Source organism: Phyllobates terribilis, unplaced genomic scaffold (genome assembly GCF_046119375.1).
Source record: "Phyllobates terribilis strain yellow unplaced genomic scaffold, ASM4611937v1 Scaffold_2__4_contigs__length_985480577, whole genome shotgun sequence".
Classification (NCBI taxonomy): domain Eukaryota; kingdom Metazoa; phylum Chordata; class Amphibia; order Anura; family Dendrobatidae; genus Phyllobates; species Phyllobates terribilis.
This window is the reverse complement of record NW_027362762.1, coordinates 813,578,572-813,603,669: the sequence shown is the minus strand read 5'-3', so window position 1 is coordinate 813,603,669 and position 25,098 is coordinate 813,578,572. Positions and strand designations below refer to the sequence as shown.

Below are 25,098 nucleotides of genomic sequence, written 5' to 3'. Positions count from 1 at the left end.
CTGCGTGGAGGACCACGAGGGAGTGCATTGTACTGCGTGGAGGACCACGAGGGAGTGCATTATACACAAAAGTGGGGATAAAAGGAAAGCCCTGCTTTGTTTCATTTGCTATATTAAACCTAGGAGAGACATAATGGGGAAGTTCGAAAGCCCTGACAGTCTCAAACATAAAAGACCAAGAGAGTCGGTTGAAGGCCTTCTCCGCGTCGAAACTTAGAAGTGCCCGAACTTTATTTCTATTGGCCATATCAACTAGGTCCACCACCCTCCTATTATTATCTCCTCCCTGCCTGAAAGGCAAAAACCCACTTGATCTTTATGGATTAAATGCGTGAGCCAGAGGTTTAATCTGTTTGCAAGGAGATGTGTAAAAATCTTTAAATTCAAATTAAGGAGAGCTATAGGTCTATAATTGGCGCAGTCAAGGGGATCTTTATCAGGTTTGGGAATAAGTACTAGATACGAGTGTGAAAGAGAGTCTGGTATAGTAGTTCCCATTGAAAAATAATAAAACAATGTGGGCATGTGGGGAAGGAGTATGTCAGAAAAGGTTTTATAATATAAATAGGTCAGGCCGTCGGGCCCTGGCGATTTACCCGATGGTAGGTCTTTTTTAAGATGTCCAGTAATTCCTCACTTGAAATCTGACTATTAAGGGAGTCGGTGGCTTCCGGAAGAAAAACTGGCAATTTAAGGTTAGAGAAAAAACTGCCAATAAGGATCGCATATGCTGTGGGTTTCCTGCAAGAAGGTCCTGCAACTTGTAAAGGTTCTTATAACATTTATAGAAAATATTTGACATTGCTACTGGGTGATAATGGACTGTTCTCTCGCCATCCCTGAGAGCCTGAGGAGCTGAAACCACGGAACGCCCCTAAAGTTGCCAAGCAAACACAGTTTGAGCCCTGTCCCCTTTACCCCACCCATCTTAAATTTAGCACCTATCCCACTGATAGGTGATACATTGTTCCAAAAGGAATATCCCCTTAGCAGAGTTTCTCAGTGAAAGAATTAGAACTAGTGAGTCCTGTGTAGTCAGCCAAAAAAACTTTGAAAGGACAACTAGGATGTCTGTACACTGAGTATGTGGGGAGGTCCTGTCCGATGACCAGTGGATTAAAAGTCTAGAAATAAGCTCAAAACATTTGAGGTCTGAAGTACAAAGACTTTCTCGAATATATCTCATCCACAGGGCTTACAACACTCAGAGCCCACTCTGTAAAATAAATATTAGGTGGTATTAGACCAGGTGTGCTATTGCCTATTTGTAGGTATGATGATGCTCATCTCATACATATGATGTGTGATTGAACAAACATAGGGGCCTATTGGAGTGAAGTTTTAGATTTGATTAAGCAAGTATGCAATATTCACGTGTGGCCAGATCCTAAGATCAGCATTTTGGGTCTTTTGGGGGAAGGAATTTATTTGGATAGTCCAGTGGCATTGGGTATTTATCCCATTTTGTTTTAAGTCAGAACGTTGCTGCCCTATCATTGGTTAGATCCTTCAACCCCCTCTTTTGCAGAGCTGAAGAATAAAATGAATAATGTAATACAAGTAGAAAGGGGTATTTACTAAAAAAGAAATGCTATGCATAAGTACGAAAGGGTTTGAACTCCTGTCCTCCATTATGCTATGAAACTGAGTAATGGACCTGTTCTTGATCCTCTTGCAACTGTCCTCTTGATAATATACAATATATGATCAGATTAGATATTAGTAGTTCGACCATTTGATCTAAGTATAGATTCCCAGAAACACGTTGTCTAGGCCACATATACTATTTTTATTATTTCTTAATTTTCATTGAGAGAAAAAGGGGGGATTTGAACCAATGGGCGGTCATAAACCCTCGAGTGACTGTAAAACAAAGGGAGTAAGATTCGATGACATTAACTAAATGCTAAAAGTGCCATGCTCTAACTTTAAGAGGTAAACCTCTACTGACGTAAAAAAACAAGTAAAGTCAGCTCCAATATGCTTAAAATCATATAAATAAGTCAAAGATTTGAGATTCTATTCTGCTGAGCAATGGACAAGTAGTATGTCTCTAGGAGAAGCAGGATGTCTGTAGGAGGGAGAATGAAGCTTATACTGAAAAGAACATCCTGCCTATAGTGGAGCATGGTGGTGGCTCTGGCACTAGAAACCAACAGCTTGTGGAGCATCAAGTATCAGGAAATCAAATATCAGGAAATCAGGAAATCCTAAGAAAAACAATTATGCCTTCTATGAAGAAAATGAAGCATGGGTGTTCTATTTCCTTCCAATAGAACAATAATCCCAAAACATACATCCAGCTCGACTTGATTTCAGGAGAAGTCCTGGATACCATGCTGTAATGACAGTATACTCTTTAGCATCCTTTCCCGGCCAGGAGCTGTGGTATGATCAGAACATGTTCCTGTACGGTCAGACACAGCCATTACACAGTACACAGCAGGGGCACATTTATAAGATTATCTCAGCACAGGAACATTTTTTAACACATCCATTTGTGGAACTTATTTTTATTCTAAGATCTATTGATTAAAATGTGCTTTCTTTTTTGGACAATCCCTTTAACAGGATGTGAAATTGCGAATGATATAAATGAAAAATAAACAGAAAAAACTGCTAAAATGACTTTTTTTCTATTTTTGCACACAACAAATATGTAGAAATTACACAGAATTTATATGTAACCTTAAACAGCCCTGAAGAAAATGATGATTTATTCCTTATAAAACAAGTCCAGATTAAATCCACATCAAAAAAATAAAAAATAAGTTGTTCCTAAAATAAGCCAAAATAAAAAAAATAATATTAGCTGATTATATAGGCATGAACAAAGAAAAACACACAAACAAAACACTACATACCAAAATCTGGATACTGATATGAAGGGGGCACGTTTTGAGTGGTGGTGAACAGAGTGTCCGAAATATCAGTTAAGAAGTAATCCAAATCATACAGCATATCATCCTCTTTTCCACGTCCTTCTTCAATACGTTGACATCCAGCAAACATCTCACCCCCTCTCCATATGGGGGCGCCGTCCTGACAGAAAACAGTATGTTCTTAATGTTACATTTCTAAAGTTTATTTCGTAGAAAGGGGATTTTTTTCATTTTAAATATTGATTTGAAATTTCCTCCTCATAATTCTGTCCAATAATGGTTACATGTTAACATGCTTATATTACGCATAATTTTACTTTCTCAATATTACTTAGCACCGTCTGTGTGCACATCACTAACAAGCAGAACCAGGGAGATCCTATATGCCGTATTTCCTAATCCATTATTGAGAGGAAGAGACAGGGAGCAAGAACTTTTTGAGTCTCCATCATTGAAACAGAAAGATATAGAAGCAGTGGTATCTGTCTACAACATTGACAGAGAGCGACATTAAGGGTCCATTTACATTGACGATCGTCACAAAATGACTGCCGATCAGTAAACCTTTTCGCCCAATAAATGAACCTGTTTAGATCGAAAGATTATTGTGAAACAAGCGTTCACAATTATTTTTCAGTGTAAATGCAGCTTAACCCCTTTACAACCCAAGGTGGTTTGCACGTTAATGACCAGGCCAATTTTTACAATTCTGACCACTGTCACTTTATCAGGTAATTACTCTGGAACGCTTCAACGGATCCCCCTGATTCTGAGACTGTTTTTTCGTGACATATTGTACTTCATGATTGTGGTAAAATTTCTTCGATATCACTTGCGTTTATTTGTGAAAAAAAACGTAAATTTGGCAAAAATGTTGAAAATTTTGCAATTTTCAAAATTTTAATTTTTATGCCCTTAAATCAGAGAGATATGTCACACAAAATAATTAATAAATAACATTTCCCACATGTCTACTTTACATCAGCACAATTTTGGAACAAAATTTTTTTTTGTTATGGAGCTATAAGGGTTAAAAGTTGACCAGCGATTTCTCATTTTTCCAATAAAATTTACAAAACCATTTTTCTAGGGACCACATCACATTTGAAGTCACTTTGAGAGGTCTTTATGACATAAAATACTCAAAAGTAACACCATTCTAAAAACTGCACCCCTCAAGGTGCTCAAAACCGCATTCAAGAACTTTATTAACCCTTTAGATGCTTCACAGGAATTTTTGGAATGTGGAAGAAAAAAATGAACATTTAACTTTTTTCACAAAAATGTTACTTTAGACCCAATTTTTTTTATTTTCGCAGGGGTAACAGGAAAAAATGGACCCCAAAATTCGTTGTGCAATTTCCCCTGGGCACGCAGATACCCCATATGTGGGGAAAAACCACTGTTTGGGCGCACGGCAGGGAAGGAGCGCCATTTGAATTTTCGATTGTAAAATTTGCTTGAATAAATAGTGCACGCCATGTTGCGTTTGGAGAGCCCCTGATGTGCCTAAACAGTGGAAACCCCCCACAAGTGACCCCATTTTGGAAACTAGACCCCCCTGGGAACTTATCTAGATGGGTGGTGAGCATTTTGAACCCCCAGGTGCTTCACAAATTAATCCGTAAAAATTAAAAAGGTTTTTTTTTCCACTTTTTCATTTTTACGAATCAATTTGTGAAGCACCTGGGGGTTCCAAGTGCTCACTATGCATCTAGATAGGTGCCTTTGGGGGTCTAGTTTCCAAAATGGGGTCACTTGTGGGGGAGCTCCAATGTTTAGGCACACAGGGGCTCTCCAAATGCGACATGGTGTCCGCTAACAAACTGAATGGAAAATCGGCTCAAATTGTTAGCGGACACCATGTTGCATTTGGAGAGCCCCTGTGTGCCTAAACACTGGAGCCCCCCCACAAGTGACCCCATTTTGGAAACTAGACCCCCCAAGGCACCTATCTAGATGCATAGTGAGCACTTGGAACCCCCAGGTGCTTCACAAATTGATTCTTAAAAATGAAAAAGTATTTTTTTTTCCACTTTTTCATTTTTACGAATCAATTTGTGAAGCACCTGGGGGTTCCAAGTGCTCACTATGCATCTAGATAGGTGCCTTGGGGGGTCTAGTTTCCAAAATGGGGTCACTTGTGGGGGAGCTCCAATGTTTAGGCACACAGGGGCTCGCCAAACGCAACATGGTGTCCGCTAACAATTTGAGACGATTTTCCATTCAATTTGTTAGCGGACACCATGTCGCGTTTGGAGGGCCCCTGTGTGCCTAAACAGTGTACCCATAAGTGACCCCATTTTGGAAACTAGACCCCTCACGGATTTTATCAAGGGGTATAGTGAACATTTTGAGCCCAGAGGTACGACACAGAATTTGATAACATTAGGTCATCACATTGAATAAGTTGTCATTAGTCTTGAGCGCAAGTGCTCGCTACTTGAGTTTGCATCGGGTACTCAGGTATGCACCATGTACTGTGTGTGCTCAGTGACATGCTATTATTAGACACCAAAAAAAAACCATGCGGGGATCGCTCGTGCATGGCAGGCAATCCCCGCAAAGTTTTTTTGGCCGCGAAACATATGGGGTGGAGACTCGAGCATGTCACTCAAATACCCACGATACTCAATACATACCAGAGCACCCGATGCAAACTCAAGTAGCGAGCACTTGCGCTCAACACTAGTTGCCATATCGTCATCTTTTATTCTTACTTTTGAAAAAAATCCCAACCCCATCACAACCCTAACCCCAACCCCAGCCCTAACCCTAGCCCAACCCTAACCCTAGCACAACCCTAACCCTAGCACAACCCTAACCCGAGAGTTTATTTTTTACGCCGTTCCTCGTGCGGTATAAGTGATTAGACGACTTTATTCTTCGGGTCGGTGCGATTACAGCAATACCAGAATCATATAGGGTTTTTATGATTGACAGCTGTCACACACTAAAAGACGCATTTTTTGTAAAATCTAGTTTTTGCATCGCCATATTTTGAGAGCTATAATTTTTCCATATTTTGGCAGACAGAGACATGTGATGGCTTGTTTTTTGCGGGATGAGTTGACGTTTTTATTGGTGCCATTTTCAGGCACGTGACATTTTTTGATTGCTTTCTATTCCAATTTTTGGGAGGCAGAATAAACAAAAACCACCAATTCAGGAATTGTTTTTTTTTTTTTTTTTTATTCTGTTCCACGTGTGGTAAAATTGATAAGGGAGCTTTATTCTTTGGGTCAGTACATTTACATCGTTTTTCTATGTTTTGGCGCTTTTACACAATAAAAGCTATTTTATAGAAAAAATTATTTTTTTGCATCGCTTTATTCTGAGAGCTATAACTTTTTGATTTTTCGGATGATGGAGCTGTATGGCGGCTTGATTTTTGCGGGATCAGATGACGTTTTCAGCGGTACCATTTTTATTTATATTCGTCATTTTTAACGCGTGTTATTCCATTTTTGTTTGGCAGTATGGTGATAAAACATTGTTTTTTGCTTCGTTTTTTATTTTTATTTTTTACCGTGTTCACTGAAGGGGTTAGCTAGTGGGACAGTTTTATAGGTCAGGTCGTTCCGGACGCGGCGATACCAAATACGTGTACTTTTATTGTTTGTTTGCTTTTTTTTCACAATAATATTTATTGATGGGTACATTATATTTTTATTTTTGGTGGATTATTTTTTTTTTATATTTTTACAATTTTTTTTTTTTTTTTCACTTTCTGAGAGTTTTTACACTTTTTTACTTTGTCCCACTCTGGGACTTTAACTTTTTTTATTCTGATCGCCTGCACAGCATAGGGATGGAGCACCATCCCTGTGCTATGCAGGCAGTCAGCGCTGCACAGTGAGAACATTGTGTGGTCGTGCACTGCGCATGACCAAACAATGTTCCTGCTGCCTGGTGACCCGGATGTTGTCATGACGACATCGGGTCGTCATGGCAACACCCGGGAAGCTGCGGCAGACAGCGCTGGAGGCCGGAAGAGGAGGTGAGTATACCGATCACCTCCCCTTGAAACCGCAATGCTGCGATCGACTTTGATCGCAGCATTGCAGGGGTTAATGTGCGGGGAGCGGTGCGGGACCGCTCCCTGCACATAGTACCGGGTGTCAGCTGTGACAATCAGCTGACACCCGGCGGCGATCGCGCCCGCACAGCCTGTGTGCGCACGTGATCGCGATGACGTACTAATACGGGTCAGGCTCTTAAAGCCCAGGGCACTGACGCGTATTAGTACGCCATGGGCTGTAAAGGGGTTAAAGAAGCTGTTGAGCATTATGATATTGATGACCTATTCTTAGGATAGATATCAATTTCAGATCAGAGCTGGTCTGATCCCTGGTACCCCCACTCAAGCTAGGACTGGTCAACAGGGAAACAGGTGAATCTCCCTGTGGGTCCCTGTGCAGGAGTAAGCCACTTACCCCCAACATGAACATTAGTTGGCCCAATAAATTTGATTTACCATGTGCAGAAAAAGCAGCATATCATCATTCATTCAACAAACTACCCAGATTATTATATACAGTCACGGCCGAAAGTGTTGCCACCCTTGAAATTGTTCCAGAAAATGAAGTATTTCTCCCAGAAAATTATTGTTGCAATTACACATGTTTTGTTATACACATGTTTATTTCCTTTGTGTGTATTGGAACAACACAAAAAAAACAGAGAAAAAAAGGCAAATTGGACATAATTTCACAAAAAAAAACCAAAATGGGCCAGACAAAATTCTTGGCAGCTTTCCAAAATTGTGGGTAAACAACTTTATTTCAAGCATGTGATGCTTGTTCAAACTCACCTGTGGCAAGTAACAAGTGTGGACAATATGAAAACCACACCTGAAACCAGATAATAAGGGGAGAAGTTAACTCTATCTTTGCATTGTGTGTCTGTGTTTGCCACACTAAGCATGGAGAACAGAAAAAGGAGAAGAGAACTGTCTGGGGACTTGAGAACCAAAATTGGTGAAAAATATCAACGATCTTAAGGCTACAGTTCCATCTCCAGTAATCTTGATGTTCCTTTGTCCACAGTGCGCAACATAATCAAGAAGTTTATTGATGAAAGGTTGCAATGCAGGATAGTCCAGTTGGCGAATAAGCAGTCCCAATCAAGTTCAAAAGAAATTCAAGCTGCCCTGCAGGCTCAGGGTACATCAGTGTGATCTGATATTGATACATATCCTAATGATAAGACATCTATTTCATGAGGTGAGAGAACTCCTTTAAGGCAATACTATATTTTCATTTACGGAAAGACAGCACTGTATGTCTGTATGATGTGCAGGGGGAGTCATGGAAGAAGTAATTTCTGGGTCTACATAATTTATAGGAAAAGAAATGAAGCCAGTACTTTCTACATCTACAACATTCACAAGAGACAGGTAGGCAGTACTATCTGTGCCTAAATAAAAATACATACAATATGTTGTCCTGAGTTACACTCCTTTATAATTGTAACTACCTCATATTTATTTCAGCACTGATGATCCATTTGTAACTACCTGTCAGTGAAAGGATACCTTTGGTCTCCACAGATCTGATCTGTTAAAAAAAAAAAATCTCTACACACACAATTCTTCACTTTCTTAATAACAATGCCAACCTTTTGTTCTTCAGATAACTTCCCATCCTGGTGAAGCTTCCTCAGCTGTTAATGTAAAGAAATAGCAAATGAGCTTAGTGCAGACATTGAATCACACCTTATACTTTATATTGCCCATTTCATTTGGCAGGCTTATAATATGATGCTTTTTTTTTTTAAAGAGGCACTCCTAGTAAGTTTTTCATTACATGTGCATGTAATGTAGTGTGCATATATGAATAAACTCACCTGCCGCCGCTCTCCCCGGGATCCAGTGTATGCTCTACAGATCTCCGGGTCACTCTATGTTTTTTGTATGAGCCGGAAGTCTCTTTTACAGTGTAAGTCTATGGAGCCTTGTTCTGAAGCTCCATAGGCTTTCATTGTAAAAGCCACCTCCGGGTCATGCAGAGTGCAGCGTTACCCAGAGAGTTTGCAGAGGGCTGATGTCACTGAAAAGAAAACAGTGCTGAACTTTGGAGAAAACAGAAGTAGGTGAGTATATTAATACACTCACACTTCATTGCATGCACATATATGACGCGCCCCCTGGGCCATGTTGTTAGGGATACCCGGAGCCGGATCAGATGGGGGTTGTAGTCTCCGAGTGGCTGTGACCCGGTCCGTGCCCAGGGTGTCAAACTCAGTGTGCGGCAGTCCTTGTAGATGTTTTTAGTGTCGACTACGCCACCCGTTGATTTGCAGTCAAAAGGCCGCCGCTGCAGGATGGTCCGCTCAGGCTGGTGGTGTGTGTGCAGCTGTGGTAGTATAACCCCCAACGGGAGGGGTATAGCCTCAGGGGGTCAGACGTAGAGGATGGTGGTTGTGAAGGTGCAGCAAGGAGACTCAGAGGCATGAAATGCAGTTCAGGGTTTTTACTCACTGGTGTTGCTCGGGTCACTCTGTACAGCAGTGACCACCCAAGCCGTGCTGCGTCCACCAGGTCCTGGACTCGGCCAACTCCCGGGCAATTCTTGAGTATGGTCCTGAGCTCCTTTCTGACTCTCCCTTCTTCTGGCCGTTCCCACCAGGGATCCACCTGTGTCCGGCTCCCTCGGGTCTCTTGGTGGTTAAACCTTCTCTGGCTTCCCTGACCCTATGCTCGGTGTGCCATTCTGGTGGATTTGGTGAGGGTCGTGGCAGATCCTGCCCACGACCTCCGGTTCCTGGCTAAGGTGTGCTTTAGCCTCTGCCAGCTTGGGATCCGGTACCCTTTTGCCGACCCTTCACCCTTATCAGTTCTCATACGGGCTCTTGGGGTCCCCTCTCGTCCTGCGCCTCTGGGTCCCTCTTCCTTCTCCTCTCCTGGAGTACTGCTGACTCGCAGACTCACTAACTGACTGACTGACTGACCCTGTCCTAAGATGGTGCCCACCTTATATACTCCCTCTATGTGTGAGCTCAGGTGACCAGCACCCAATGAGCTCCTACATTTACCCAGACTACTCCCCCTATCTGCCCCTACACTACTGGGATGTTCCACCCCCCCTCCCACTCCAGCCAGGGACAGACGCTGTCGTACCTGCACATATACTGGTGGGAGTACCGTTGATCTGTCCCCCGGAAATGGGATGTATGTAGTGCATGCAGCCTACTGAGCTCAGTTCCATACTCCATCCTTACCCGGGAGTGGAATACCACACCTCTGGCTTGAGGTGTAATACCCCTGTAGCAGCCGAATCCTCAGGATGCTACATTCCCCCCTGGTAAATCACAGCACGTCCTCGGGCTGTAAAAGAATAAACATCCAAAAACATACAATTTTTTTTCAAAACATCAACATATAAAACATTTAAACACTTTCAGCAGCATAAACTTTTTCTTGTTCCTCCGGCCACGGTGCAACTTGTGACCGGGTAAAGTGCCACAGTCTCTGGTAGAAAAAACAACAGTTTCCTATAAAACCGGTAGGGGGTGCCTTAAAAAGCGCAACTATGTACAAGGGGAGGTATGGCCGCTCTCAGTCCTCGACCAGTGGGGAACAGGAATGGCTGTTCACAGTCCTCAGCCTGTTAGGGGATAGGGACACACGGGTACAATTCACACTTGTCCCAACGGGGAACATATTTAATTTAGCAGCAGTTCTTATACCCACACGGGTAACTATCTACATATTCTATTTACAGTTCATCAGTGGCGGTGTGCTCTTGGCTGAGGGTAATCTTTAGACCCGTCCGGGTCCTCTTGATCCTCCTCACCCCGTAGCTCCTCCTCAGTCAGTCTATGCACATGCAGGGCATACGGGCCCTTGGCGCACTGATGCCGGGTGAAGGTGACCTCATCACCCAGGTATAGGTCACGACCTCTGTGTCCCTCCGGCAGATGACTTTCAACGTCTCTGCGGGTGACAAAGACGTCGCCGGGGGTCTTGTGGTCCCGGATGAAACCCCACCCGTGCTCCAACTGGAATTTTATTACAGTCCCGCTGGCACGGGGACCGTGGGCAGCACGGGGGTTTCTGCTGGCTCGGCTCTTCTGCTCGGCGCTCTTCACTTGGAGCCGCTCCTCGCGGACCCGCCTCTCTCGTCGCTCCTTAGCAAAGACCTCCAACTGTTGCCGGCAGCACTCCGCACGCTGGGCTGCGGCTGCCCGGGTCTCCTCGGTGAATCCCATCAGGTCCTCACCGGTAAAGTCCCACTCGAACTGGGCTTCCTCCAACGAGAGTGGGGTGATCTTGGCGGGCGCCGGAGCCGGGATCAGGGGCTCATCCAGGGGTCTTTCTTTCCGGAGTCGGGGATGGTGGTACTCCGGTGGCCACACAGGGGGCTGCCCATCCGGGCAAGTCTGCTGGGCAAACAGGTCTTCACCCAGGTGTGGCGCTGTGGACGTTGAGGGCGCGGTGGTGGTAGCGGCGCCCGGGTTTACCAGGCCTTGCGACCAGGCCTGGGGCACCCTGAAGGTGAAGGGCACCGTGAAGACGGCGGCGCCCGGGGCTACTTGGCCCAGCGACCAGGCCGGTGGCTCGGCTGCGGTATAGGGCGCTGTTGGTACTGCTGCGCCCGGGGGTACTCGGCCCTGCGACCAGGCCGGGGGCGCTTCTTGCTTGGCCACGCTCTGAGTCGAGGCGCATGACGTCACAGGGAGCGCGGACGCGGCTCCGGCCGCTTGAGGCCTAGCTTGGAGCGATGACGCAGCGGTTACGGGAACGGTGAGTGGGGCTTCGGGCTGTGCGACGGGGAGCTGGGGCAGGTTTACAGCTTCTGGGCACGGGATGCTGTCGTCCCCATTACCTGCCTTCATCTCTTCGGCTCCCTCCGCGGCGTCGTCTCCGGCCGTCGTCCTTCCTTCGCCGTCCTCAGAGGTGGACTTGCTCCTCGCTGCGGGTGGCATGCTTCGCTGGCGGGCTCCGGCCTGCCGGGCCATCTCTCGACTCCACTCCGCCAGTGTTTCCTGCTGCACCCGGGCCGTCCTTCGTGCTAGGCCCTCCAGCGCGGTCTGTGCACGCTCCCGATCTCCGGGGAGCTGCGCCAGGATCTCCAGCAGGCCTTCTGGAGTGGCGACCTGCAACAGGCTCCTGACCACTGGGTCGGTGCTGCCTGACTCTCCCTCCATCTCCGGGTGTGTTCTCTCTGGACTCCCCTCCAGACTCCCCCAAGCTGCTCCCATCTTCTTTCTTTTGTTCTGTCTACGCCCATCCTGAGGGCGGTCCTGGGGCAACTTTGTGATTGCCAGTCCCAGGGGCAGTTCTCTCACGCTGATGGACATATCAATCATCACAGTCTCTGCTGGTGGGGGTGGTTTCCACTTTTGGCGCCATTTTCGGTCCTGGCCCACGATGGGAGGTGGCCTCTTGCCATCCTTTGGCACGCCCATAATGGCGTCCGCTCTGCCAAGGCGGGAAATCTTCTCGGATGGCGGGAACCGCTTCCCAGTGGCGGGAAACACTGCAGATGGCGGGAAAAGACTGCAGATGACGGGCAAATGGCGGGAACTGATCCGAGATGGCGTCCGATGGCGGGGACCCTCTGGAACCGGCGGGAGACTTCTTTTTACGGTAATTATGAACTTTTCTTCAGGCACGCAGTACCCGGTGGTTGCGGGCACGTTATCCTGCCGACTACGCCAAAGTTGACGCGCCCCCTGGGCCATGTTGTTAGGGATACCCGGAGCCGGATCAGATGGGGGTTGTAGTCTCCGAGTGGCTGTGACCCGGTCCGTGCCCAGGGTGTCAAACTCAGTGTGCGGCAGTCCTTGTAGATGTTTTTAGTGTCGACTACGCCACCCATTGATTTGCGGTCAAAAGGCCGCCGCTGCAGGATGGTCCGCTGAGGCTGGTGGTGTGTGTGCAGCTGTGGTAGTATAACCCCCAACGGGAGGGGTATAGCCTCAGGGGGTCAGACGTAGAGGATGGTGGTTGTGAAGGTGCAGCAAGGAGACTCAGAGGCATGAAATGCAGTTCAGGGTTTTTACTCACTGGTGTTGCTCGGGTCACTCTGTACAGCAGTGACCACCCAAGCCGTGCTGCGTCCACCAGGTCCTGGACTCGGCCAACTCCCGGGCAATTCTTGAGTATGGATCTGAGCTCCTTTCTGACTCTCCCTTCTTCTGGCCGTTCCCACCAGGGATCCACCTGTGTCCGGCTCCCTCGGGTCTCATGGTGGTTAAACCTTCTCTGGCTTCCCTGACCCTATGCTCGGTGTGCCATTCTGGTGGATTTGGTGAGGGTCGTGGCAGATCCTGCCCACGACCTCCGGTTCCTGGCTAAGGTGTGCTTTAGCCTCTGCCAGCTTGGGATCCGGTACCCTTTTGCCGACCCTTCACCCTTATCAGTTCTCATACGGGCTCTTGGGGTCCCCTCTCGTCCTGCGCCTCTGGGTCCCTCTTCCTTCTCCTCTCCTGGAGTACTGCTGACTCGCAGACTCACTAACTGACTGACTGACTGACCCTGTCCTAAGATGGTGCCCACCTTATATACTCCCTCTATGTGTGAGCTCAGGTGACCAGCACCCAATGAGCTCCTACATTTACCCAGACTACTCCCCCTATCTGCCCCTACACTACTGGGATGTTCCACCCCCCCTCCCACTCCAGCCAGGGACAGACGCTGTCGTACCTGCACATATACTGGTGGGAGTACCGTTGATCTGTCCCCCGGAAATGGGATGTATGTAGTGCATGCAGCCTACTGAGCTCAGTTCCATACTCCATCCTTACCCGGGAGTGGAATACCACACCTCTGGCTTGAGGTGTAATACCCCTGTAGCAGCCGAATCCTCAGGGTGCTACATATACACACATAAAATTAATGATAAACTTAGTGGCAGTGATTGTTTCAGTTCAAAAACATCACCCTTAAAAATGGCTCATGTAATTGTCTATCTAGAAAAACTGTCTGATCTAATTTCTGTAATGGGAAAGAACAAGTTCCCATAATTCAGTCTGTCCCTGCTAACAAATATACTAAATGAAACTTTAGAGCGCCACCTAGTGGCCAAAGAACATGAATACACAGCATTATCCATACTAATTAATAACACTATTTTTGGGGCAGCAAAGTGGTTAAATGGGTCGCTGTTGTTTCATCAAAATTTGCATAAATCAAGAGTTCAAATAAAAGAAACATTGTCATATATACAGCGGGAGAAATGAGTATTGAACAAGTCACCAATCTTCTAAGTAAATGTATTTCTAAAGTTGTGATTGACATGAAATTCTCACCAGATGTCGGTAACAACCCATCCAATCCACAAAGGCAAAGAAAGCAAAAAGTAGTTGTCCATGAATTATGTGTAATATTGAGAAATGATACAGAGAAAAAGTATTGAACATGCTTACTAAAATTTAATACTACGTAGAAAAGCCTTTGTTGGTGATGACAGCTTCAAGATGCCTCCTGTATGGAGAAACTAGTCGCAGGCATTGCTCAGGTATGATTTTATCTCGTTCTTCCCACAAATACTGTACTTTTCAAATCTTGAAGGCTCCATGGGTTCCTTTTAGGAACTCTGAGCTTTAGCTCCTTCCATATATGTTCTATTGGATTCAGGTCAGGTAGTTGTCTGGGCCATTCTAGCAGCTTTATTTTCTTTCTCTGAAACCAATTGAGAGTTTCCTTGAATGTGTGTTTGGGATCATTGTCTTGCTGAATGTCCACCCTTGTTTCATCTTCATCATCCTGGTAGATGTCAGCAGATTTTAATCAAAAATGTCTCTGTACATTTGTCCATTCATCCTTCCTTCAATTACATGAAACTTGCCATGGCCGTAGGCTAAAAAACAGCCCCACACCATGATGTTCCCAACTCCAAACTTCATTGTTGGTATGGTGTTTTGGGGGTGATATGCAGTGTCTTTTGACCTCCAAACAGGGTGTGTATTCTAGCATCCAAACAGTTCAAATTTGCTCTCATCTGGCCAGACTATATTCTCCCAATGCCATCAGTATGCTTTGCAACAGTAAGGTTGTGAAGGTCTTGAGACAGCTCACTGGTTTTACCCATCATGAGATGTTTCTTGTGTGGCACCTTGGTAGTGAGACACCTTTTTATAACCCATCAGTTGAATCAGCTGATATTATTTTTCACTAAGTGGCAGGATTGCTTTCTAATTACTGAAAAATTTCAGCTGGTGTCATGACTTTTCATGGCTCTCTCTTTCTTCATGCATTCAATAATTTTTCCCTGTGTTATTTCTCATTAATACACATAACTTAATTTATGTCGGTAATAACTTATCCAATCCACACATGCAAAAAAACTCAAACCATAGACCATAAATGGTTTGATTTCTTTTCATGTATGAATTGAATGGGTTGTTATTGACACCTGGTGAGAATTTCAGGTCAATAGCACTTTTAGAAATATATTTACTTAGAAAATTGGTGACTTGTTCAATACTTATTTCACCCGCTGTATTAACCAAGAAATAGGCCTCATCCTTGGCCATTTCTTCTGCTCCTCATCTCATCATTCACAATGAAAAACAACAAAAATCTGTCTTGGTCAAAACAAGGCGAAGTGCTTACTCATTGAGGTTAGATTACAGCTGCCTAATGAAGTATATGCTGAAGAGAGGAGCCGAGTAAAAGCCCCCATACACATTAGACTACCGTCGGCTGAACTTACTGATATCGAAAGGTTCAACCGACAGTCTATTATGTATAGGGCCCCCGACAGATGACTGTTGGGAGATACAAGGATCCAGCATGTCTAATTTCGGACTGCTGAAACTTTTATTCTCTAAGAGAAAAGCTGCCACCAATGATGTTTGGCAGCGGCTTTCCAAGAATTCAGGATGTATGGGAGAGTCTGGTGAGATAGCTGTCGGCTGAGCGATTTACCGAACCATCATTAGGCTGACAGCTATCTAAAGTGTATTGTGGGCTTTTGGCTATGTGCCCACGATGCAGAAATGCTCCAGATTTTTACTTGAGCGTTTCTGCATCTCCCTGGCAGAAAAAACGCATGCGTATTGTACATGCAGATTGTATATGCGGATTGTACATGCGTTTTCCTGCCAGGGACAAGCGAATGTTCTTCACATGCATTTCCGCATGCAGGTTGTCAAGCGCTTTCCAAGCGATTTTAGCATCACTTGGAAAGTGCTTGACAACTTGGTCACACTATATAAATCCATGCAACCGGCATGGGTTTATATAGTGTGACTGTAAAAGAATGGTAAAAAATAATTATTATACTTATTACCATCCGATGGCCCCCGGTGTCTATATCCGAAGCGTCCGGGCTTGCTGGCAGCTCGCGGTACACTAAAGGATTCCACCGCGAGCTGCTGGCAAGCCAGGACGAATCGGATAAAGACACCGGCGGCCATCAGAAGGTAAGTATAATGTATATTTTTAATTTTATTATTCTTTTATTTACAGGTTCTATGGCACCCGGGTCCAGAGGAAAGTCTCCTCTTCTCCACACCCGGGTACCATCCGCACATTGGAACGCATGGAATCCGCATGTACAGATCCAGTGATGCGGATTCCATGCGTTCCAATGCAAGTCCATGGCGGCGAAAACGCAGCGCTTCCGCAAAATAATTGGTAGTGCTGCATATTTTTCCGCAATGATAACCTGCAGCGGAAATTTCTGTAGCATGTGCACAACACATGCGGATTATTATTGGGGGACATGGCAGACCTTCTACCATGCGTTTTTTAAGCATTTCTGCAGCGGAATTGCTGCTGCGGAAACGCTTAAAAAACGCATCGTGGGCACACAGCCTTTGACTCTCCTCTGACAGATAAAGCAAGGGGAAAGAAGGATCAGGCATGTTGCATTTCAATGCCTTATCATTTTATTCTCAGGAGAGATAAGCTCCTGCTACCAGGGTTGTCAACCGTCCAGAAATTCCTGGACAGTTCATAAAAATAGAGTACTTTTTTCCCCATCTGTAAAAACAAATTTCATGCATCTGTGATTGTTTTCAAGCTGGAGAGACTTGAACAGATTTTTCTAAATACATTTATCATCTTTTTACAGTTCACAGTGAATGAAGTGGATGTCTTCATATAGGATTTATGGTCTGTACACAAATATCACTTATAATCTTAATGAAATATTATGATCATCTAATGTGTCCATAAAAAAAGTTGTCTGTCCTTGATTTTTTGAGAAGATGTCCAGAAAAAATACAAAATCAAGTTGGCAACCCTGACTGTTACACATGCATACTTGGCCGAACTGACAGTGGATGTGTATTGGGGGTCAGGAAGAATAGCTGTTTGGGAAACACTGATGTAGATCAAGGAAGTCAAACACTAAAAGTCTCTTACGCGTTTCTTGTAGTAAATTCTCCACTTGTTATACTCCTTCATTACCACTTCTATTCTCCGTTTCCAGTAGTTCCCCTCCAGCACCACAGCCTGTACAATAAGAAGACACAATTCTGTTTGTCATGAGAAATCATTAAGGTCACCACTATAATTTGTACATGAAAACCTTATAGTAATTATTGAACTAATGACTCCATATGTCTCAAGCTTTGTCAGACGTTCTGCTGGAGGGTCTTACCTCGGGTTTACGGTGGTCGTCTCCTTCTGATCCATCCAGTGGGGTCACAAATCCACATACTGGGGTTTTCCTTCTTTCTATATCTATAAAATCATGACATTAATTTTTATATTGATTTATTTTGTTTGTACAATAAAAAATAAAAAACAATAACATGATATATATATATATATATATATATATATATATATAAATATATACTCTATATATATATTATATATATATATATATATATATATATATATATATATATATATATATACACAGTGAAGGAAATAATTATTTGATCCCTTGCTGTTTTTGTAAGTTTGCCCACTGACAAAGACATGAACAGTCTATAATTTTAAGGGTAGGTTAATTTTAACATTGAGCGACAGAATATCCAAAACAAAATCAAGAAAATCACATTGTATAAATTACCGTAGATAAATGTATTTGCATTTTGCAGTGAGAAATAATTTAATCCCTCTGGCAAACAACACTTAATACTTGGTGGCAAAAAACCCTTGTTGGCAAGCACAGCAGTCAGACGTTTTTTGTAGTTGATGATGAGGGTTGCGCACATGTCAGGAGGAATTTTGGTCCACTCTTCTTTGCAGATCATCTCTAAATCATTAAGATTTTGAGGCTGTCGCTTGGCAACTCAGAACTTCAACTCCCTCCATAAATTTTCTATGGGATTAAGATCTGGAGATTGGCTAGGCCACTCCATGACCTTACTGTGCTTCTTTTTGAGCCACTCCTTTGTTGCCTTGGCTGTATGTTTTGGGTCATTGTCTTGTTGAAAGACCCAGCCACGACCCATTTTTAATGCCAAAGAGCTCAATTTTTGTCTCATCTGACCACAGCACCTTTTTCCAATAACTGACAGAATCATCCAGGTGTTCATTGGCAAACTTCACACGGGCCTGCACATGTGCCTTCTTGACAAGGGGGACCTTGTGGGCACTGCAGGATTTTAAATCTTTAAGGCGTAATGTGTTACCAATGGTTTTCTTGGTGACTGTGGTCCCAGCTGCCTTGAGATCATTAACAAGTTCCCCCCGTGTAGTTTTAGGCTGATTTCTCACCTTCCTCATGATCAAGGATACCCCACGAGGTGAGATTTTGCATGGTGCCCCAGATCGATGTCGATTGACAGTCATTTTGTATTTCTTCCATTTTCTTACTATTACACCAACAGTTGTCTCCTTCTCACCCAGCATCTTACTTATGGTTTTGTAGCCCATTCCAGCTTTGTGCAGGTCTATGATCTTGTCCCTGACATCCTTAGAAAGCTCTTTGGTCTTGCCCATGTTGTAGAGGTTAGAGTCTGACTGATTAATTGAGTCTGTGGACAGGAGGCTTTTATACAGGTGACTATGTAACAAGTTGATTAAGAGCGTCTAAGTGGTCTGTAGGAGCCAGAACTCATAATGGTTTGTAGTGTAGTGTGTGCAAATAAATGTATCTAATTTTTACAATGTGATTTTCTTGATTTTTTGGGGGGATATTCTATCTCTCAATGCTAAAGTTAACCTACACTTAAAAATATATATGTATATATACTGTAACAATATAATGTTAGAATAACAATATAATCAACAATACAATGAATATTTCTCTCGCCTTTTAGACTTCATACTCAGCTGGTTACTTTAATGAGAACCAGTACTTTCTTCACGTTTATTTTATTTTTATTATTTAAAACTTAGTATTTTACCATTCATCATAGCTGTTTTCTTCCTAAAGTTACCTTATTTATAAACCCTGAAAAATAAGATTCTTCATTTCCAGCTCCCAGAAAACAAGTGGGCCATCTAGCTATCCCCAGACAAATAATTTAGATTTTTAACACCTGGTCAGTTTTATTCTCCCTTAAGATAAACCATCACCAGATGTGCCCACCTGCGACTTAAGCCAGCCATACGCATTAGATGGCTGTTAGCCAAAGGATGCTTTGGCCAATCACTCAACCAACAGCCATCTCGGCTGTCTCTCCCATACACAGGAGTCCTTGCTTCCAACCGGCGGCTTATCTCTGGGAGAACAAAGCAGTCGGCAGTCCAAAGTCGGACAAGTCTGATCGACATCTCTGCCGATGATCAGTTGGCCGGTGTCCACATACACATTAGTTTTGGCTTAAACCATCAATATCAGCAGGTTCGGACTACATGAGTCTAATGTGCATGGGGGACTTTACTCTCCTATCCTTATACAGAACAGCTGCACACTTGGCAAGTCAAGAGTGTATGTATAGGGGAAATTGAGAGCAATAAATGGCGGAGAGTGAATGGGAGCAACTATCTGTATGACCACATTAAGACAAATATCAGCCTTTACACGTTTTACTTACATTGTAAGTACCAAGCTCTCCAGATGGCATTATTCAGACGGATCTTATCTCTCCATAATAGTCTTAAACCCTTGAAATTCTTCCACTTGGGAGATACCAGTTTGCCGCTGAAAATAATCACGTTACAAGAGATTAGTGAATATATTTACCATCTCCTTAGGCTCACAGTGTATCACACAATTAATTAGCACAACTATATTAATTGTTCAGACGAGAAAGTAATATTAACTATATCAAAATAATAAATGTTTCTGACACAGAACAGGCGTTCTTTTTCAAAGACTATGTGCACACGGAGTCTTTTGCAGAATTTTTGAAGCAGAAACATCCAAGTTTTTGAGGAGAATTTGGAGAATTTTTGCTCAGTTTTTGCTTCCAAAACTACTAAAGAAAAACTCTGTGTGCACATACCCTTACATGAAGCAACATTTTGTAAGGCAACATGCTATTTGACAAATAATATTTTGAATATCTTAAGTTAGACAGAAACTTTACAAAAGTTAAAGAGGCTTTTGATTCTGATGACCTATCCTCAATTATTTTTTTTGTGAGTGGGGGACAGGAAAGGGTTTTTTTTTGCATTTTTTTATACAGTTTTTCATAATTTTTCATCCCTTTGGTTTATGTGTCCTTTTTTGTCAACAATGTTGACTCTGTTTTTCTTGTATGGAAATAAAAAAAAAATCCAAACTTCTCTTACCCATAAACAGTAAAAATGGATGGCATCTGAGTGCTATTCTTCTTAATCACGAAATGAATGAGTTTGATTGACACAAATAGGATCAAAAACTGAAATGTCTCCTTTTTTTCTTTTTGCTGACAATTGGGTTTGAAAAAAAAGGAACAGAACAGACATGACATGTGAACATGCTCATAGACTATAATGGGTACATGCTCTATCCGTGAAATACACAGAACACATATTGTCCATGAAATGTGAACACGTTAATGAAGCCTAAGTCATTCATATCAGATTGGTGGGATCCGACATCCAACATCCCTACTGATCAGCTGTTTTCAGCTCCCACTGTGGCCGAGCCATAGTAGGAACAGGAACATGAGTTTGCACACTGCCTGCTTTACAGGTACAGCCTATAGCCTCTCTTGTGCCTTTTACTACCAAAGGTCTACATTAATGGCTATCCAGCATCCATTCTACAATTTAAAATCAATCTATATAAATGTACTTTGTAAAATGTAAATCAGGTCACAGATACATTTGCAATGTGGGGAAAGACATTACGGGACATGTAGTTAGAGAAGCTTTTGGCTCTAGACAACAATTTCTACAACAAAAAACAACAGAATCTGAATTGTTTTCTTCTGATAAGCAAGTTAGAAGTGGCATGGGGTATAAAAAAAACACGGTGTGCTAGGTAAGGGGTGGTGTTTATGATTTCATGTGTCTGCTGGAATTTTCCTTTAACCCCTTAAGCCCCGCGGGTGGTTTGCACGTTAATGACCGGGCCAATTTTTACAATTCTGACCACTGTCACTTTATGAGGTAATTACTCTGGAACGCTTCAATGGATCCCCCTGATTCTGAGATTGTTTTTTCGTGACATATTGTACTTCATGATTGTGGAAAAACTTCGATATCACTTGCGTTTATTTGTGAAAAAAACGGAAATTTGGCGAAAATTTTGAAAATTTTGCAATTTTCAAAATTTGAATTTTTAAGCCCTGAAATCAGAGCGATATGTCACACAAAAGAGTTAATAAATAACATTTCCCACATGTCTACTTTACATCAGCACAATTTTGGAACCAAAATTTTCTTTTGTTAGGGAGCTATAAGGGTTAAAAGTTGACCAGCGATTTCTCATTTTTCCAACAAAATTTACAAAAACATTTTTTTAGGGACCACATCACATTTGAAGTCACTTTGAGAGGTCTTTATGACAGAAAATACCCAAAAGTGACACCATTCTAAAAACTGCACCCCTCAAGGTGCTCAAAACCACATTCAAGAACTTTATTAACCCTTCAGGTGCTTCACAGGAATTTTTGGAATGTGGAAGAAAAAAATGAACATTTAACTTTTTTCACAAAAATGTTACTTTAGACCCAATTTTTTTTATTTTCACAGGGGTAACAAGAAAAAATGGACCCCAAAATTTGTTGTGCAATTTCCCCTGGGCACGCAGATACCCAATATTTGGGGAAAAAACACTGTTTGGGCGCACGGCAGGGCTCGGAAGGGAAGGAGCGCCATTTGACTTTTTGATTGTAAAATTTGCTTGAATAATTAGCGGACGCCATGTTGTGTTTGGAGAGCCCATGTGTGCCCAAACTTTGGAGCTCCCCCACAAGTGACCCCATTTTGGAAACTAGACACCCCAAGGCACCTTTCTAGATGCATAGTGAGCACTTGGAACCCCCAGGTGCTTCACAAATTGATTCGTAACAATGAAAAAGTGAAAAAAAAAACACTTTTTCATTTTTATGAATCAATTTGTGAAGCACCTGAGGGTTCCAAGTGCTCACTATGCATCTAGATAGGTGCCTTGGGTGGTCTAGTTTCCAAAATGGGGTCACTTGTGGGGGAGCTCCAATATTTGGGCACACAGCGGCTCTCTAAATGCAACATGGTGTCCGCTAACAAATTTAACGCAAAATTGGCTCAAATTGTTAGCGACACCATGTTGCGTTTGGAGAGCCGCTGTGTGCCCAAACATTGGAGCTCCCCCACAAGTGACCCCATTTTGGAAACTAGACCCCCCAAGGCACCTATCTAGATGCATAGTGAGCACTTGGAACCCCCAGGTGCTTCACAAATTGATTCGTAACAATGAAAAAGTGAAAAAAAAAACACTTTTTAATTTTTATAAATCAATTTGTGAAGCACCTGAGGGTTCCAAGTGCTCACAATGCATCTAGATAGGTGCCTTGGGGGGTCTAGTTTCCAAAATGGGGTCACTTGTGGGGGAGCTCCAATGTTTGGGCACACAGCGGCTCTCCAAACGCAACATGGTGTCGCTAACAATTTGAGCCGATTTTCCGTTAAATTTGTTAGAGGACACCATGTTGCATTTAGAGAGTCCCTGTGTGCCCAAACATTGGAGCTCCCCCACAAGTGACCCCATTTTGGAAACTAGACCCCACAAGGCACCTATCTAGATGCATAGTGAGCACTTGGAACCCCCAGGTGCTTCACAAATTGATTCGTAACAATGAAAAAGTGAAAAAATAAACACTTTTTCATTTTTATGAATCAATTTGTGAAGCACCTGAGGGTTCCAAGTGCTCACTATGCATCTAGATAGGTGCCTTGGGTGGTCTAGTTTCCAAAATGGGGTCACTTGTGGGGGAGCTCCAATATTTGGGCACACAGCGGCTCTCTAAATGCAACATGGTGTCCGCTAACAAATTTAACGCAAAATTGGCTCAAATTGTTAGCGACACCATGTTGCGTTTGGAGAGCCGCTGTGTGCCCAAACATTGGAGCTCCCCCACAAGTGACCCCATTTTGGAAACTAGACCCCCCAAGGCACCTATCTAGATGCATAGTGAGCACTTGGAACCCTCAGGTGCTTCACAAATTGATTCGTAACAATGAAAAAGTGAAAAAAAAAACACTTTTTCATTTTTATAAATCAATTTGTGAAGCACCTGAGGGTTCCAAGTGCTCACAATGCATCTAGATAGGTGCCTTGGGGGGTCTAGTTTCCAAAATGGGGTCACTTGTGGAGGAGTTCCAATGTTTGGGCACACAGGGACTCTCTAAATGCAACATGGTGTCCTCTAACAAATTTAACGGAAAATCGGCTCAAATTGTTAGCGACACCATGTTGCGTTTGGAGAGCCGCTGTGTGCCCAAACATTGGAGCTCCCCCACAAGTGACCCCATTTTGGAAACTAGACCCCCCCAAGGCACCTATCTAGATGCATAGTGAGCACTTTGAACCCCCAGGTGCTTCACAAATTGATTCGTAACAATGAAAAAGTGAAAAAAAAAACACTTTTTCATTTTTATGAATCAATTTGTGAAGCATCTGAGGGTTCCAAGTGCTCACAATGCATCTAGATAGGTGCCTTGGGGGGTCTAGTTTCCAAAATGGGGTCACTTGTGGGGGAGCTCCAATGTTTGGGCACACAGCGGCTCTCCAAACGCAACATGGTGTCGCTAACAATTTGAGCCGATTTTCCGTTAAATTTGTTAGAGGACACCATGTTGCATTTAGAGAGTCCCTGTGTGCCCAAACATTGGAACTCCCCCACAAGTGACCCCATTTTGGAAACTAGACCCCCCAAGGCACCTATCTAGATGCATTGTGAGCACTTGGAACCCTCAGGTGCTTCACAAATTGATTTATAAAAATGAAAAAGTGTTTTTTTTTTCACTTTTTCATTGTTACGAATCAATTTGTGAAGCACCTGGGGGTTCCAAGTGCTCACTATGCATCTAGATAGGTGCCTTGGGTGGTCTAGTTTCCAAAATGGGGTCACTTGTGGGGGAGCTCCAATATTTGGGCACACAGCGGCTCTCTAAATGCAACATGGTGTCCGCTAACAAATTTAACGCAAAATTGGCTCAAATTGTTAGCAACACCATGTTGCGTTTGGAGAGCCGCTGTGTGCCCAAACATTGGAGCTCCCCCACAAGTGACCCCATTTTGGAAACTAGACCCCCCAAGGCACCTATCTAGATGCATAGTGAGCACTTGGAACCCCCAGGTGCTTCACAAATTGATTCGTAACAATGAAAAAGTGAAAAAAAAAACACTTTTTCATTTTTATAAATCAATTTGTGAAGCACCTGAGGGTTCCAAGTGCTCACAATGCATCTAGATAGGTGCCTTGGGGGGTCTAGTTTCCAAAATGGGGTCACTTGTGGGGGAGCTCCAATGTTTGGGCACACAGCAGCTCTCCAAACGCAACATGGTGTCGCTAACAATTTGAGCCGATTTTCCGTTAAATTTGTTAGAGGACACCATGTTGCATTTAGAGAGTCCCTGTGTGCCCAAACATTGGAGCTCCCCCACAAGTGACCCCATTTTGGAAACTAGACCCCCCAAGGCACCTATCTAGATGCATAGTGAGCACTTGGAACCCCCAGGTGCTTCACAAATTGATTCGTAACAATGAAAAAGTGAAAAAAAAAACACTTTTTCATTTTTATGAATCAATTTGTGAAGCATCTGAGGGTTCCAAGTGCTCACAATGCATCTAGATAGGTGCCTTGGGGGGTCTAGTTTCCAAAATGGGGTCACTTGTGGGGGAGCTCCAATGTTTGGGCACACAGCGGCTCTCCAAACGCAACATGGTGTCGCTAACAATTTGAGCCGATTTTCCGTTAAATTTGTTAGAGGACACCATGTTG

At 43.5% G+C, this 25,098-nt stretch overlaps 1 protein-coding gene across 2 annotated transcripts in view; it reads right to left on the bottom strand.

Annotated features, from left to right (window-relative positions):
- The window catches only part of MLXIPL (MLX interacting protein like), a 207,209-nt gene that overhangs the window by 86,955 nt on the left and 95,156 nt on the right, over nt 1–25,098 (bottom strand). Inside the window, exons 2-6 of one of the 2 annotated variants that reach the window (XM_073667615.1) lie at nt 19,776–19,882; nt 17,441–17,523; nt 17,203–17,292; nt 8,502–8,546; nt 2,865–3,042 (exon numbers count right to left, since the gene is read on the bottom strand). In XM_073667615.1, the coding sequence (XP_073523716.1) occupies nt 2,865–3,042; nt 8,502–8,546; nt 17,203–17,292; nt 17,441–17,523; nt 19,776–19,882 (503 nt within the window). The remainder of the gene's footprint in view (nt 1–2,864; nt 3,043–8,501; nt 8,547–17,202; nt 17,293–17,440; nt 17,524–19,775; nt 19,883–25,098) is intronic. The other variant, XM_073667616.1, reaches the window with a different exon arrangement.